This window comes from Egretta garzetta, unplaced genomic scaffold, assembly GCF_000687185.1.
Source record: "Egretta garzetta isolate BGI_Z169 unplaced genomic scaffold, ASM68718v1 scaffold187, whole genome shotgun sequence".
Lineage (NCBI taxonomy): Eukaryota > Metazoa > Chordata > Aves > Pelecaniformes > Ardeidae > Egretta > Egretta garzetta.
Window position 1 is genome coordinate 385,851 of NW_009260342.1, and position 14,165 is coordinate 400,015.

At 39.3% G+C, this 14,165-nt stretch overlaps 1 protein-coding gene across 18 annotated transcripts in view; it reads right to left on the reverse strand.

Annotated features, from left to right (window-relative positions):
• RC3H1 (ring finger and CCCH-type domains 1) overlaps positions 1 to 14,165 on the reverse strand; it is a 56,457-nt gene that overhangs the window by 20,158 nt on the left and 22,134 nt on the right. For 11 of the 18 annotated variants that reach the window (XM_035898095.1, XM_035898090.1, XM_035898104.1 and 8 more), the window contains exons 3-8: positions 7,525 to 7,648; positions 5,940 to 6,179; positions 4,622 to 4,797; positions 3,576 to 3,776; positions 2,667 to 2,799; positions 405 to 523 (exon numbers count right to left, since the gene is read on the reverse strand). In XM_035898095.1, the coding sequence (XP_035753988.1) occupies positions 405 to 523; positions 2,667 to 2,799; positions 3,576 to 3,776; positions 4,622 to 4,797; positions 5,940 to 6,179; positions 7,525 to 7,648 (993 nt within the window). The remainder of the gene's footprint in view (positions 1 to 404; positions 524 to 2,666; positions 2,800 to 3,575; positions 3,777 to 4,621; positions 4,798 to 5,939; positions 6,180 to 7,524; positions 7,649 to 14,165) is intronic. The other 7 variants (XM_035898097.1, XM_035898092.1, XM_035898106.1 and 4 more) reach the window with 2 other exon arrangements.

The window sequence follows — 14,165 nt, forward strand, 5'->3', positions numbered from 1 at the left end:
CACAGAGCCATCTGGCTGAAATGTGTCACATTAAAACAAACCCAAGAAAATTCCCACAGATCGTAGGGCTAAGGCACCCCAGCTTCTCTTCCCCACCCTCTAATCAGAAGGGTTGTTTATTCATTTCCCTAATCTTGCAGCAGGATCACACTGTTTTCTTTGCATACTCGTGAGCTGTGTAAATTAATGCAACAGGTATTGGAGGGGGGTTGTGTTATTTTGGGCTTGGGTTTTTTCCTTTCTTGTTTGTTTCTTTTTTGATAAGTATGACACAGCAGTGATATTTTTAATCAGCTAGCTCTTTGTCAAACCAAATCTCTCCAGATGACATTAGTAAACCTCTACTATTAGATACAGTCAATAAAATTTAGGGGTAAGCATTTCCTAAATAATTGAGCTTTTACCTGTTGCTGATCTGTTCCTTTCTTGCTGTGATTCTGGATATAATCAACTAAGCCATGAACCACAGTCCTCACAGCAACTAGTCCATTTTCCAGTTGTTCCCATGTTGGAGGTGGAGCATCTATTGCATTAACAGCAAACAGAGAATAAAAAAAGTCAGAAGGATTTGCCAAAACCAGGTACAAAGAATCCATCAGTATCACACAACTTCACTAGACAGCCAAAATTATTTTATTGGAAACACGCACCATTAGATAAGAAGTGCTCAGCACCTTTATTCAGGGATATGTACCACTTAAAGAATAAAGCTACCTATAGACTCAAGATTGAACCACACAATTTATGAAATGAGCCAGCAAGGCTATTATTAGCAAGTCAAATTAATTCCTTTTACCAAAACTTTTATATACCACAAGAACTCGAGAGTAAATGCACTGTACAAATTCTACATATAATGGAAAAAAATAGGGCTGAAAATCCCTCTTCGCATTCAGACTGCTGTAGATAAAAATCGTTCTGTACAAATACCATCATCACTAGCCTAGATCACGCAGGCAGTCACTGAACAGTAACAGAAATTGATGCCTCTCACATGGAAAAACATCACAAAGCAAATCTATATTATCAGACCACCATCTAACATACAGCAGTGTGAATAAATTGTACAGCCTTCATTCTATACAGGCCCTTCTTTCTAGCCGATTTATTTTTCTAATAATTTTATCTGTTACAGGAGATGTCACTGCTGCCATGTGCCTACACACTCTGCTGCAAAATGTAGGACCTCAAAAGTGCTTCACTAACACCTTGCAAGATCTTTAGCACAATTACATTCTACTCTGCTCACAAGGACTAAATCCTTTCAGAGGAACTTCAACAGACCTTCAGAACAGCAGGGAAGTGACTGAACAGCACAGAGGAGAAACATCAAGATCAGACTCACCTACTGAAACTGAGTGAGGCTATTAGTGATTCTACTTTCCATATCAGCCTGGCTAACAAATTTGCAGTGTGCACACAATTTTGTCCCTGGTTTATTACAGTATGAAAGATTTGTGAAGAAAGCACTACATCTCCTTTAACTGCAAAGTACAACTGGTCCTCATTTGAAAGGTAAGTTCATTTGTTTAAACAAACATAAACCAAGAACTAAAATTTTTAATCTCCTGAAGCCATAGTTTAGGCCTTCACACTATTTTAATATTGATTCTACAAATACTAGCAAGCATAAAATGAAACTTCAGCCACTCTCCTTCCCTTCTCCCTCAAGTGGTCCGCCCTCACAGTGCTGCTGACTTTTTCAACAATATCCCTCTCTCTCCTCTGTCAACAGCTTAGATTTTATTTCCCAGTTATATTCTTTCCAACTAACTTCCCCTTCCCAGACTGTCTTTCATACCTTTGCAGAATTATGTATTAACAAGAAAAATACTAAATTCCCTAGGATAACAAATCTTTCTTGTCTAGACTGATTTTTGTCCAGCTTCTGTCTATTCAATCTATCAAAATTCTACTTTGGAATCCAAAATTGTTTACAGAGAAGATGCCTTATGATTTTAAGCCGCATTCACAAGAGTGTTCCAAGTGTAATGTCTGCAGGCTAGAGACCTCAGATCAAAAATTAATATATAGAATTTCTAGAACAAAGAAAAAGACACAAAATTTTTAGATATGTTAATGGAAGTCCTTAATCTGGTAAGTGTTTTCTTGAAGACTTCCCCTAATTTGTATGCAAGTTATTTGCTCTGGTAAAGAACTGGAGAGAAAAAGATCTCAGAGTGACAGCTAAAGCATTGCATTAAGCATAGTGGTTCTATCAGTCTTCCTGTTGCTTTGCAAATCTGTTTGGAAATAGCAGCATGTGTGCTAAAAAAGGGAAAATGAGGAAGCTAAGACTGCTGCCACTCCCCCCAGTTAGCATTGCCCAATATCAAGTATACACCATGTAACCTCACAGGATTATATGTATTCAACATCCTCATCCATGCTCACCCAGTGCTGTCAGACAAGGAAGCTCTCTTCAGAGAAGTGGTGAAACCATTCCTGCCATAATTTTGAAACCTATTCTAGCTTCAGAAGAGTTCAGTTCCTCACACAGATTACTGCTGTTCCCAGGCTGGTTATGAATACCACTCAAGAGTCTTAAGTTTATGAGTTAGAGGATGTTTCCTTCCACCTGATGAACAGCTTTCAGTCCTTCAACAGTGTTAACCACCTCTTGCTAAACTGCAAGTTAAAGGTTTTTATAAAACATCTAGACTTACCCGGACTGGGATCAATATTTGCCAGGAGCTCTAGGTGAGGTCGAAGACGATTCAGGTTAGCTGGATCTCCAGTCCTCTGAAGAGCAATAGTTAATTCCTGAACACTCTGTGCAAATGAGGCTGGGGTCTGCAACTTAAAAAAATTATAATAATTAACTTTCTACAGGCAAAGCAATCCTCGTTGTTTCTGAAGGTTGCTCCACAAGCTCACAAGAGCTGTCTTCCAAAACCGGACTAGTGTTTTTCACACAAGCCCATTTCAGCACTTTCTATTAAATTCCTTCTCCTGCATTAAGAATGCACTACTCTCTGACACCACAGGTTAAAATACAGCTCTCTAAATAGACAAAGCGAAGGCTGGTATTATTTCTAGCAATGTGATCTCTTTCTTTTCTGTGTTGCACTAACACCCAGAAAAAAAATACAGAATATTAGAAACCATTTAATTTAGATTTCTGAAGAGCCTAGTATGTCCAGTTCCCAAACCAACAGGTTGCACCCGGCTTTAAACCTAGTACAGCAGACAACAAAGAGCAAGATGGTTGAAGAATAAAGACAGCTAGCTTCCTGCCTGGAAATATGAACCATTAACCTCCGTTACTATATTGGCAGTTATCAGCTGTTCAGAAAGGACACATCTCAGCTGTGTAGCTAACCTTTGTGGCTTCACCTCTGCAGAAAGAGGTAAAGTAGAAAAAGAGATAGCAGGATGGCAGAGGGACTAAGATCCATTAGGTTACAAATATATATTCTAATTATTTAGGCCATTACAGGTTTTGAAACAACCAGGCAAATGATTAATGGGTAAGCTGAGTACACATGGGCACAATCTGTAAATTAATGTTACAAGCATTTAAATCTACTACAGTTGCAAACAAGATAGACTAGGCTGATTTTAGGTTGCTTTACCTTGTCAATGATAGACTGCATGTGGGATTTGTGAGACTGGTCTCCGTATAACAGTGAGGACCACTGATCTGGTGCAATGCGTAAACCTGCTTCCATAGCGATTTGAACTATCTGTGAATCATGTTCCCTTCTCAGAGCTTCGTAAGTCCGAAATTCTTCCTTCAGTTGCATCAGGGAGGAATCCTCATCTCGCTTTGTCACCTAGTGGGGAGAAACGAGCCAAATACAATTAAGCAGGATAAGCCAGACATTATGTAAAGTCCAAGGCAAGTGAAATCTTCAGTCAGCAACTAAGTTCTTCTTCCCAAAGGAAATTGAACTATGAAACTATGCAATGAACACTAGTTCCTACTAAAATAACACACTTTTCATAAACTGGAACCCCTATGAAATGGATACCAAAAAAAAAAAAACACTTTCTCGGACTCTGACCTAGATATTGGAGGAAGTGTCACAATTCCTAAATGACACTACCGCATCCACATCTTACTTCTCCAATCAAGGCTTTTTGTTTGTATTGCAGAATTTTGTCTGAGGGTACAATTAGTAGCAACAAAGCATTTTTCTCCTCATTTAGCAACAGTGAATGACATTTAAGTTGAACACCTAGGAATGGACAATTAAATACTGCAAGTGCAATAAGCAGCTTAAGTTCTCCTCATACAACTCGGATATCAAAGAGCCTCGTATTTCTTTGTTTCTGACCACACTACTACTCAATTAACAGAACTGGGGATTTTCCAGCTTTAACCCTCTTCTAAGGATAAGTTATGCTGACTTAGATACAGGTTTTGTTACTGTGCATCTATTAAACCTGGACAGAGTCAAAACCTAGCTTTACAGCTTAAAGTTGCAATTTCAGCCTACATTGCCATCACAGCTGTACAACAAAGAACTCTCCGAACACATGAGACTTAACACGTAATACTTTCTATAACTACACATATTTTTAGGCACATCTGATGTTAAAAGACAATGAAAATTGAAAATGAAAAACAATAGTTTTCACAGCATTATGAAATCTCCAAGCAGAATCTTCTTCGTACCTTGAAACACGAGGCTCTGTAAAGAAGCTGGACAACGTGCCCAATGCTAGTTTTAGAAGCCTGAGGAAATCGCGGCTCCAGCCTCTGAACCACAAAGAGAACCAAGACCTTTCGTGACAAAGCAGATCCATCTTCCAGAGCCAGTAGAACCAGCTTTAAAGCCTCCTCTTGCATTGCTGGTGTGTGGGGGGGGAAATGTGAAGAGACAAAAGATGAGAGAAGACCAAGAAAGATTTCTGCACTGTTTCTTGTTTTTCTGCAAGTGGGAAATCAGCTACCCCCCCCGCCAATGCACACAAATTCACAGACAGGAAAAGGAGCTGAGCAAGAAGGGAAGGAAAAGAAGGAAGGAATACTTCCAGCCTCCCAGACTGTGACTGGGGAAATAGGACTTTTAAATTTTTATTATTATTATTTGTTCTGTATTGGGTATCAGGTGATAGGAAGACTTCTTCATTCCTGTCTACACATCTCTCTCTATTATTAATATTAGAGTTTTCAAAGTGTATTATGTACATCCCACACCTATCCCAGCATAAAAAGCTGACAGGCTGAGGAAGGGCAAGGTTGGTTCTCATGCAGGTAAAAGAGCAATTAGTGTCCACACAAGTAAGTTAGGTGCTGTAGCACTGCATATTTTGCTAGGTAACAAGCCTCTCTCTTCCCTGCAGTGGTGCAAAAGTTAGCATCCCAAAGTTAGTCTTCCTTCATTCGTTTCAGTGGGGAAAAGAGTCTCTATTTTGTTCTCTATTCCAAGAAATTGGCTTTATATTTCAAGGCATTATTTTTGTTGGTCCTCAACAAGCGAAGTCTACATTTTCAGTAATGAGACTTCATTAATTTTTTTAAGCAAGTTGTTTTAGTATTCTATGAAAAGGAGTTTAATCTCTAAGTACGTAACTTTTTAGAAATGCATAGACACATACCCCAAATGTAACAAATCTCTCCCCACAATAGTTTTGTATGTTTATTACCCTAGAGAAGGAAAAGAAGCCATGTCTAGTCACTTCTAGTAACCTTATTTTTTCTAGAAGGGTCTTCTTCAAAGAATAGCAAGTAAGAAACTACTTCTCATTGTATCTTATCACAAGAACAAAATGACACACATTCCTCTGAATTTTATAGAAGACTTGCAAAAGCACTAAAAATACGAGAAAGCCCATGACAGCAGCCCAATAATCATTAATTCTGAAGACTTACTATGAAGAAATTAAGGCACTGCCTAATAAAATCACTCAGGCAATTTGACACCCATTTATCAATCCTCCTCAACTCTGAATTGCTTCTATTACAGTAGTACTACTGTGATGTTACCTACCTGGTCCAAGAAACTGGCACCCTCTGGCTCTCACTGCAGCCCAAAGATTGGAAGAGAGCTGCTGAGGATTTTGATGTTGAAGAATGAGCTCTGTGACTGTTCTTTCACCAAGTGACCGCGCTGCACGCATGGCTCTGATCCGCCCTTCTTCCTCCACTAGCTGGCAATGAACTAGTGTCACAAGTTTCCTTTGCATGGGACGACTTAGCACGCTCTGAGTAGTACTGTTAAGACCCACACCTTCAAAACAAAGCAGAGCAGAAAAAAAAATAAACTACCTCATATCTCCTCTTCTTACACCAGCCTTCAACCACTGTACTATATAAGTGCAAACCTGAATCTCCTGATGTCCACTTCGTTAAACAGAACACTAGAGAAGGCATACGAGAAGTTCATTTTTGTCACTTTGCTTTGCTCAGCATTAAGAGCAAACAGTTCCTGGGAATCAGCTTTCCCACAGGTTTGTCTTGTGATTGACTGATTTGGCTCTCCAAGAAGGTGGAACCTCTAATGAATTCTCTCCCCATGTTGGAAGCCTGTCTTGCACCCTCCCATATGGATTCACAGGTAGGACCATAGTGCAGTCCTCTTATTCACGGGCTTCAAGGATCACTGCAGCCTTTGACCATTTGTCTGTTGTCATAAGACATTTAGTTTCTTATCTGTATCTGATATCTCCACTGCTTTGGCCTAGCCAAACTGAACGAATTCAAAACTGCTTAGGTGATGTTTTATTATGTGCAAAAACTGTGATTCACAAATGTGCTGGGAGCCACTGAAACCAGGTTAGAGGAACAAGTTAATTGCTAGACATAGGTCTGCCATACCAAGTTTGTTCCACAGCACAGAGCTTGTTCATTGTGCCACTACTACTCAGAGCAATACTGCTATCACACCGTACTAGTTGAAAAAGCTTGAGACAGCTTTCTGTAAAAATTAATTTTTGAAAACCTGATACCCATGATGCCCACCTCTACTACTTGGGTTGACAGATTTTCCAAGTCCACCATATGTAATACAGATAAAATCCATACTCTTGAGCCCAGTGCAGTTTTCCAAATTAGAATTACTCGGATTGACCCAGCTCTTGTGTAAGATCTTGTATAAACAGTGTATTACTTATTTCCCTATATCTTCTATGCAGTAACTTTCTCATTTCAGTTTATTCTTCCTCCTCAAACAAGCTACATTACTACAGTTATCTCAACACAAAGCAGAACTCAAATGAAAAAAAAAAAACCCCGAAACAAAAACCTACACCACCACAGAATTATCTGTTTAGTTTTACTTAGTCTGCAGAGGTCAACTCAACTTACAAAGTTTGTTTCAACTTACTATACCGCAGCCACATACCTTGGCCTAATACCTCAGCCTTTTCTCAGTATTATTTTTGACATAATGCCTTTAAATTCCACCCCCCCTTCCCCCGTGAAGGCATAACTTTAACATGTAGGAAATCTGTCGTAATCTGTTTTTAAGCTAGGTTTATATCCATTTTTCAAACAGACGAACTAATCATTTGGATAGTTTGTTTTGCATCTTATTTGTTTCCAGCTTTCTTTTTCAAAGGAAACAATGCAGGAACTACCTCTTGCACTGCTGAGTGGTTTGAGGTACAATGCTAATTCTTCCACACATTTCTTGCCCTCCTCATAATGCTTGGTATCTTCAGCTCCACTACATAAAGTAATTGGCTGCTGCTCAGGAACCTGAAAAAAGAGATGACACGTACATCTACGATGAATATGCACAAATAAGTGGCAGTCATGCTTACAAACACCACATCAAGCTTGTTAATATCAAGCATTTCCCGTTTTGTTCCCTTTTTGTTTCTTCTATATTAGTAAGCATTTTTTCAGCTTGTCTAATGAACAAATAGCATAAAAAAAGAAATCAGTGGAAATGAAGACAAAAAAATACAAAACTTTTATAGCTAGACTTCTTTTCTTTAGTGGTTGACAGGAACTAGAAGCAGAAGGCTTATTCCATGAAAAAAATTATTAGATCAGAAACATGACATTTCTTATAACTGTAAAACATCGGCTGAAATAACACACATATTGAGACATCCCCAAAGCTGGCTGGCAAAAAAAACCCTCAGAACAAATCAGATGAATCCTGGTTTGCAGGTAAGTACAGATTCGTATCTAGGGCCTTACAGCTCTATAATCATCGAGGGATAAGTGATCAGAGCTACTTGGATTTGCAGGAGAAAGGACTTAGCAGCAAATATACTAGGACACCCTTAGAACATATTCTGACTAGACCTAATTATCAAGCAGCAAGACCAACTTATCCTACACAATGCATATGAACACAACCTGCAAGTATTAATCTGACAGTGCAGGTCAGTTATATTCTTGGGTTTTTTGGGGGTTTGGTTTGTTGAGGGTTTTTTTGTTGTTGTGGCATTTATTTCTTCATACAGGCAATTCACCAGAAACCACGATTTTTCAAAGGAATGTTGGATCACCCCTCCACCCCAAGTTATAGTTTTGTTATTGTTTTCCTCCAGTTAAATTCTTTAACAAAAGCTTTAAACAAATTTGGGGCTGCAGTATAAGCACGGTGCTGATGTTTCTCAACATCACTATTCAGCAATCAATTCAATATATGGTAGTATAGAGAACTGGAATTTCTCAGAAGACTAAACACAAGCACTTTTTGCATATGCTATTGAAGTGCAAACAGATCTCGAGACTTCAATTTCTATTTCCAAGTCAATCACTGTCCCACTGGCAATAACAGCATGCTAATCCCACATAGCTGCTTACAGGGACCAACCCAGGCCCTCAATCTAAAAGCACAAGCCTTTAATGCTTGAGTTAAAGACAGCTACAAACCTGCTAACCTTCACGTGCAACCCAGCGGTGTAAAGAATAGCATTATGATGGCAGCAGCAAATCAAAGCAGTGAATATATACAAAATATACATACACACACATACATATATGGCTGCCACCACCAATGTGGACAGGAACTTTCCTATCAATTTTAATAGAAAATAGTCGGTTTCAATCATATGATGACACTTCTACAGTCTTAGACAGCTGTGTGTGCCAAGTTGCTCATTTGACACACACTGCAAAATCAAGAGTTACTAGCTGCGTAACTCTTGCTTTTACAGTAGGTAAAAAAAAAAAAAAACCAAAACAAACACCTCCGAGCATAATGTATCAGCTGCAATTAAGAGAGCTGATACCACCCCAAACCTAATATAATCAAGATAGCCTGGATCAGACACCTCCCCTTTTACTCCTATTAAAGGGAAAAACAAAACCACATTTAATCACACCAAGACAGCAAGGTTAGCCTGTATGCTTTTCACAGACTGCAGTTAACTTGTGAAGTTTTGGGGGATTTTGGTTTTAATTTTGGGGATGGGTTGGTGTTTTGTGGTTTGGGGGGGTTGTTTGTTTCTTTGGTTTTCGGTTTTTTTGTCTGTAAGCAAGAAAGCTTTCAGCAAAAGTAGATTTTGCAACTACATCTTACAGCGGCCAGCCATAACTTCGAACAGCAACAGCCTCAGCTGGACTGGTTTCTTGGGATTTGGGAAACACGTATTTAACACCTTCATTATTTGCTTTCATGTTCACAAAACACTCCACCTCCTTTTCAAAGCCACTGCCATTTTAACATTTTGCTTCTGTCTGGGTAGTTATACAAGCAGAACTGGCTTATTGATCAAACAACACGCATCTCAAGCATTTGTACTGAGACAGAGACTACACAGTCTCTGCCCTATTTACTGCTGTAATATATTTTGTGCAAATTCCTATTTATTCCTGCAAGCAATCAGTCTGGCACTGGCGACAACCTGAAACACAACCACAGCATCACAACACCCAGCAGACAAAGAGGGCTTGGAACAGACATGGGACAGGAAGCAATGTTCAGCCCTGGATTTTGATCTTGAATTAAGTCAGGTTTAGCACACATTCACAGCAGCGGTTTGGAATGCCATACACAGCACAACTCCACCAGTGAGACACAAGGATTGTCTAGGCAACTAACAGAAAGCTTCCCCCTCCCCCAGAAAAAAGTTGGCATAGAAAAACTTCCAAGAGTTAATCAAGGTATTCAACGCTGTGTATCTGCATATCATTCCCATTTCTTCTCTTTGCACAGGAAGCTTCAGTGTAAAAATCTACAAGCCTTGCACAACTGCACTGTTACCAAAACGAGCCTAAAAGAGATTAGAGCTTAACTTTCATCTTAAAATGGAGCAAGTGTAATACTGAACAATAAAACAAGGTGCTTATTTTGTGGTTACAGGAGTCTTCAGGAGAAGATAATGTATTTCTCACACCTGCTTCCTCTTCACTCATGTGATGCATCTCACAGTAAAACTTACAAATAATTTGCCCTTTTGTTGGTTCTATTATATGCACTTCCAAGACCTTTTTTTAATACTTTAGGGTTAGAATGACTACAGGAACAGCATCTACAAAGAGAAAAATGGTAAAGACGTGATTCCTAAGAGTCACGGGAGATCTGAATTTTAATTTTGGCTCTGTCATAAAATCACTGAGGGACAACTGAGAAATAATTCCACTCCAAAGCATTTTCACTTCCCCTTCGCAAAATATCCTTTCAATAGCATGCAGGACCCTATGGTCACTTCTGTTTACAACGCCTCTCGAAGGCCTCAAAATAGATGCCCCGCAGAGCGAGTTCATTACTCTCTTCATCATTCAATACACCATTCTCTCAGACACCACACCCTTATCACAGTTTCCACTCCAAATATATTTACATAATATAATAAACACCTCCCAAAGGGAGACTAGAACAGGAAAAATAGTCTGAGATGTTTAATTACTTTAAATTTGTGATAATTCTGCATGCATCTGCCTTGGCAATGACTGCGAGTATCCCAGCAATGGAATGCCGCCCATCAGCATGACTACTTGTGGCTGTGGGAAGAGGCAGGTTATGACAGCATAAGGAAGGGACTGGAAAAAAATGCTAAAGCATCATCTCACACCAGGCAGAGATTTTGAATTGGTGATTTAAGTGTAATTTGATGAAGGATGTCAGCCTGAGTTGTCACTAATTACCATTAGACATCTAATTGCACAGAATGAGAACATGTTAAACAAACCAGCCCCCTTTTTGTCTGGTTTGAAAACTGCTTCCCCCCGTATTTTTTTTTTTACCCATAAATAGTTCATTTGCTTCCTGCCAAAAAAACCGAACAAACCCAAACCCAAAACCCCCCCAAAAATCCAAAACTTACTGTCTTCAGTTCCTCCATTTGCACTAAAGACAACTTCTTTGCAGATAATTCCTCTTTTGTGGCACTTCATTTCACCAAAAGTTACACTACCACGTTATCAAACGTGCCACTATTGTAATTTTCCCCTTTTGAAAGGGCTGTGAGTTAAGATCACTCCACCTGTTCTCGTCATATACACAATTCCATTGCCTAATGACTAGAATTTTATTTATCATGTCCAGCAGGAGACTATTAAAGAAATTAAAGCACCACAGGAATTTTTGCCTCTTAATGTCACCTGTTTGGAACGTGCACATACATTGCCATTTCATGTGTTAACAGGAGGGAAGAGATTAGATGACAGGTCCACAATTATGCACCTTCAAAACACTGGCCTGGTGAATGTTTAAAATAGTTGCATACAGTGAGTAATAAGTGGATGCTTGAATAGTTAAAATTCAAACCCTCATTCCCACAGAAACCAGCTTAAGGGATTTCTTTACCCAAGAATTTTAAAAAGCAAGGTATCCCACGAATGCCTTTTTGACTTGTGTTCAAGGCCATTGTGCCTCTCTTCCCTCACAATACGCTTAGCTCCTGCTTAGGCACTCAGCTATTTCCAGCTCTCCCAGGAATAATAATTCTCATATTCCCCTTACAGTCCCTTCTCACTGCCACCATCTTATGCAGCTGAACTTACCTATATGTGGGCTGAATTGCCCAACTACTGCCTTCCAGAATAGACTATAACCACTGTTGATGTGTACTATGCTACAGCGGGGCAGCAGAAATTTGAGTCACTGAAACAGTTAATTTTCACATCAAGGGTGGCTATAACCTGGGCAACGGGTTTAATTTTTGGAAAGGGGTGGGGAGAGAGAAAACTGAGAAACAGCCTGTAATTCAAGTAAGAAACCAACTCTTTTCACCATTACTGTGGCAAAGTCTACAGAGAGATAACGCTATTGTCAAAGAAATAGGTTACTGCTTCCCAGGGTGCCTGTGTGACAAATTTAGTACATTTTCCTCAGAAGTACAGTCCTGCTTATTTCACCCATTGTGCCTGCTCGAAGAAAGCCAACCAACGTGACTTGCCCTGGAATCCTATCCTTGCTGTCAGTCATGGCAGAATGGATTTGTTTCTTCAAACTGCCTGGTCTCCTCCTCTGCCTCCAGCAAAAAAGCGCTTAACACTTATAAATGTGTGAACTTCTCAGAAGCCTCCCCAACCCCAAAGGTAAAAGAACAAACTGTTCTTTTTCCCCTCAGATAAAAGCTTTAATTGTGTTGCACCATATTTCCTTCTAAAATGAAACCTGTTTTTTGGAATTTATGATTTTAAAATAAAGTATTACACATCTCCATGGACTCAGATTAAGGTGTACAAGGGTTTGTTGGAGATTAGGGGATGTTAGTGACACATATACCCTCCTGAAACTAAAACCAAGATGTGGAACAAGAAAATGGGCTTTGTTTCATAAAAGTTCTTGACGCTGGCTTGCTACTCACATAATTATTTTTTTTCGTATGTACCGCCTTCTTAACAGGACAGAGTTCAAAATTACTGTACTTTCTCTGAAGTACTTTTTTTTTTTTGTCCTTAACCAAGCCTTTTTCTGTAAAAAGATAAAAAACAGGCTCAGAAAGACTAGTGGAAAATAGCAGCTGTTTCCCTGTCCTTCACAGCAAAGTAGCGTACTTATTTTCTAGTACTCCATAGTCCAGTAAACACTACAACAGGTGCCAGGAAGGGAAAGGAGGGTGAGTTATACTGAATACTGATTTCATTCACATGCTCATTGAAATTAGGAGCTGGAGAGGGGAGGTGGTGCAAGTTTCCCTTAAGCAGAAAGTTAGCTGGTTTTCTCTAATTACTGACCAAGATATCACCAAATATTGTTTAGGTATCAGAATGCAATGAGCAGCATACATACAGGAATGAGTGGCAAATGAGGGGAAAGGGAATACTGTCTCTTCTGGTGCCATTTGCAGCTCTAACATCACAATGAAACAAGGTCCTATGAATCTTGACCACATAAATATTTAAGATATAAAAGAGCACAAAATGTGATTAGTTCAAAGTCTGAACCTAGAGTTCAGAGTGCTCTCAAGACAAATACAATACTATCACAAAGCCACTCTTCCTTCTTCATACCTCAAACACATGTGGATAAGGAAACTCTGGTTGGCTAACTAGGAAAACCTGAATAAAATTCTCAGTTACTTGTAACAGAGGCAGGGTGATTTTCCGTCTCATTCCAGAGGATCTTTTTATGGAAATTTTAATTCAGGCAAAGGTCAAGTTAAAGCTATCACATTGCTTCTCACAAAACTTAACAAATGCACAGAAAGCAACAAAAAAAGAGGCAGAAGGAAAAAGATTTATCATAAATGTGGACATTTGGATACAGCAGGAACTATTCTACAAACTCCAGAGAAAGGAAGACAGTGTAAGGGACAAAGAGAATCACAGTATTTATTTATGGCATCACCCACAGATTTCACACTGCTTGGAAGCTCTTCAAAGATGGCGGCACACACATCTCACAGAAATGGAAGCACAGCCTCATCACCCTCTCCTGCAGAGCAGGATGAGTCATCTCACACAGCTAGAAACACAGCTCAATTTTAAAACTTCTGATATAACTTCTGTGCCATACATCACAAAAGAACAACAATAAATTAGCCATATTACTTGATAAAACAAACAAAAAAAGAAGTAGCAAAACCACATTTGGATCTCTAGGTCCCACTACCTAATAAAAAGCATCATAAGAGCATCTTCCTTTCTTCCACATCTTTTAAAGTTCCTCTAAAACATAGCCCTTTTCCCTGAACTATAGATCTCACTCAATTTTCTGCCTGTTGCAACTCCACTGAGGCCAGACATGGAAGCAGAACAAAGGAAAACAATAACCCTTCTATAACTGCATCCCATCTATATTTTTGTTCCTCACCCATAAGTTAGACATGATTGTCCCTCTCCTCACCCCAAGTCCACAATCCTG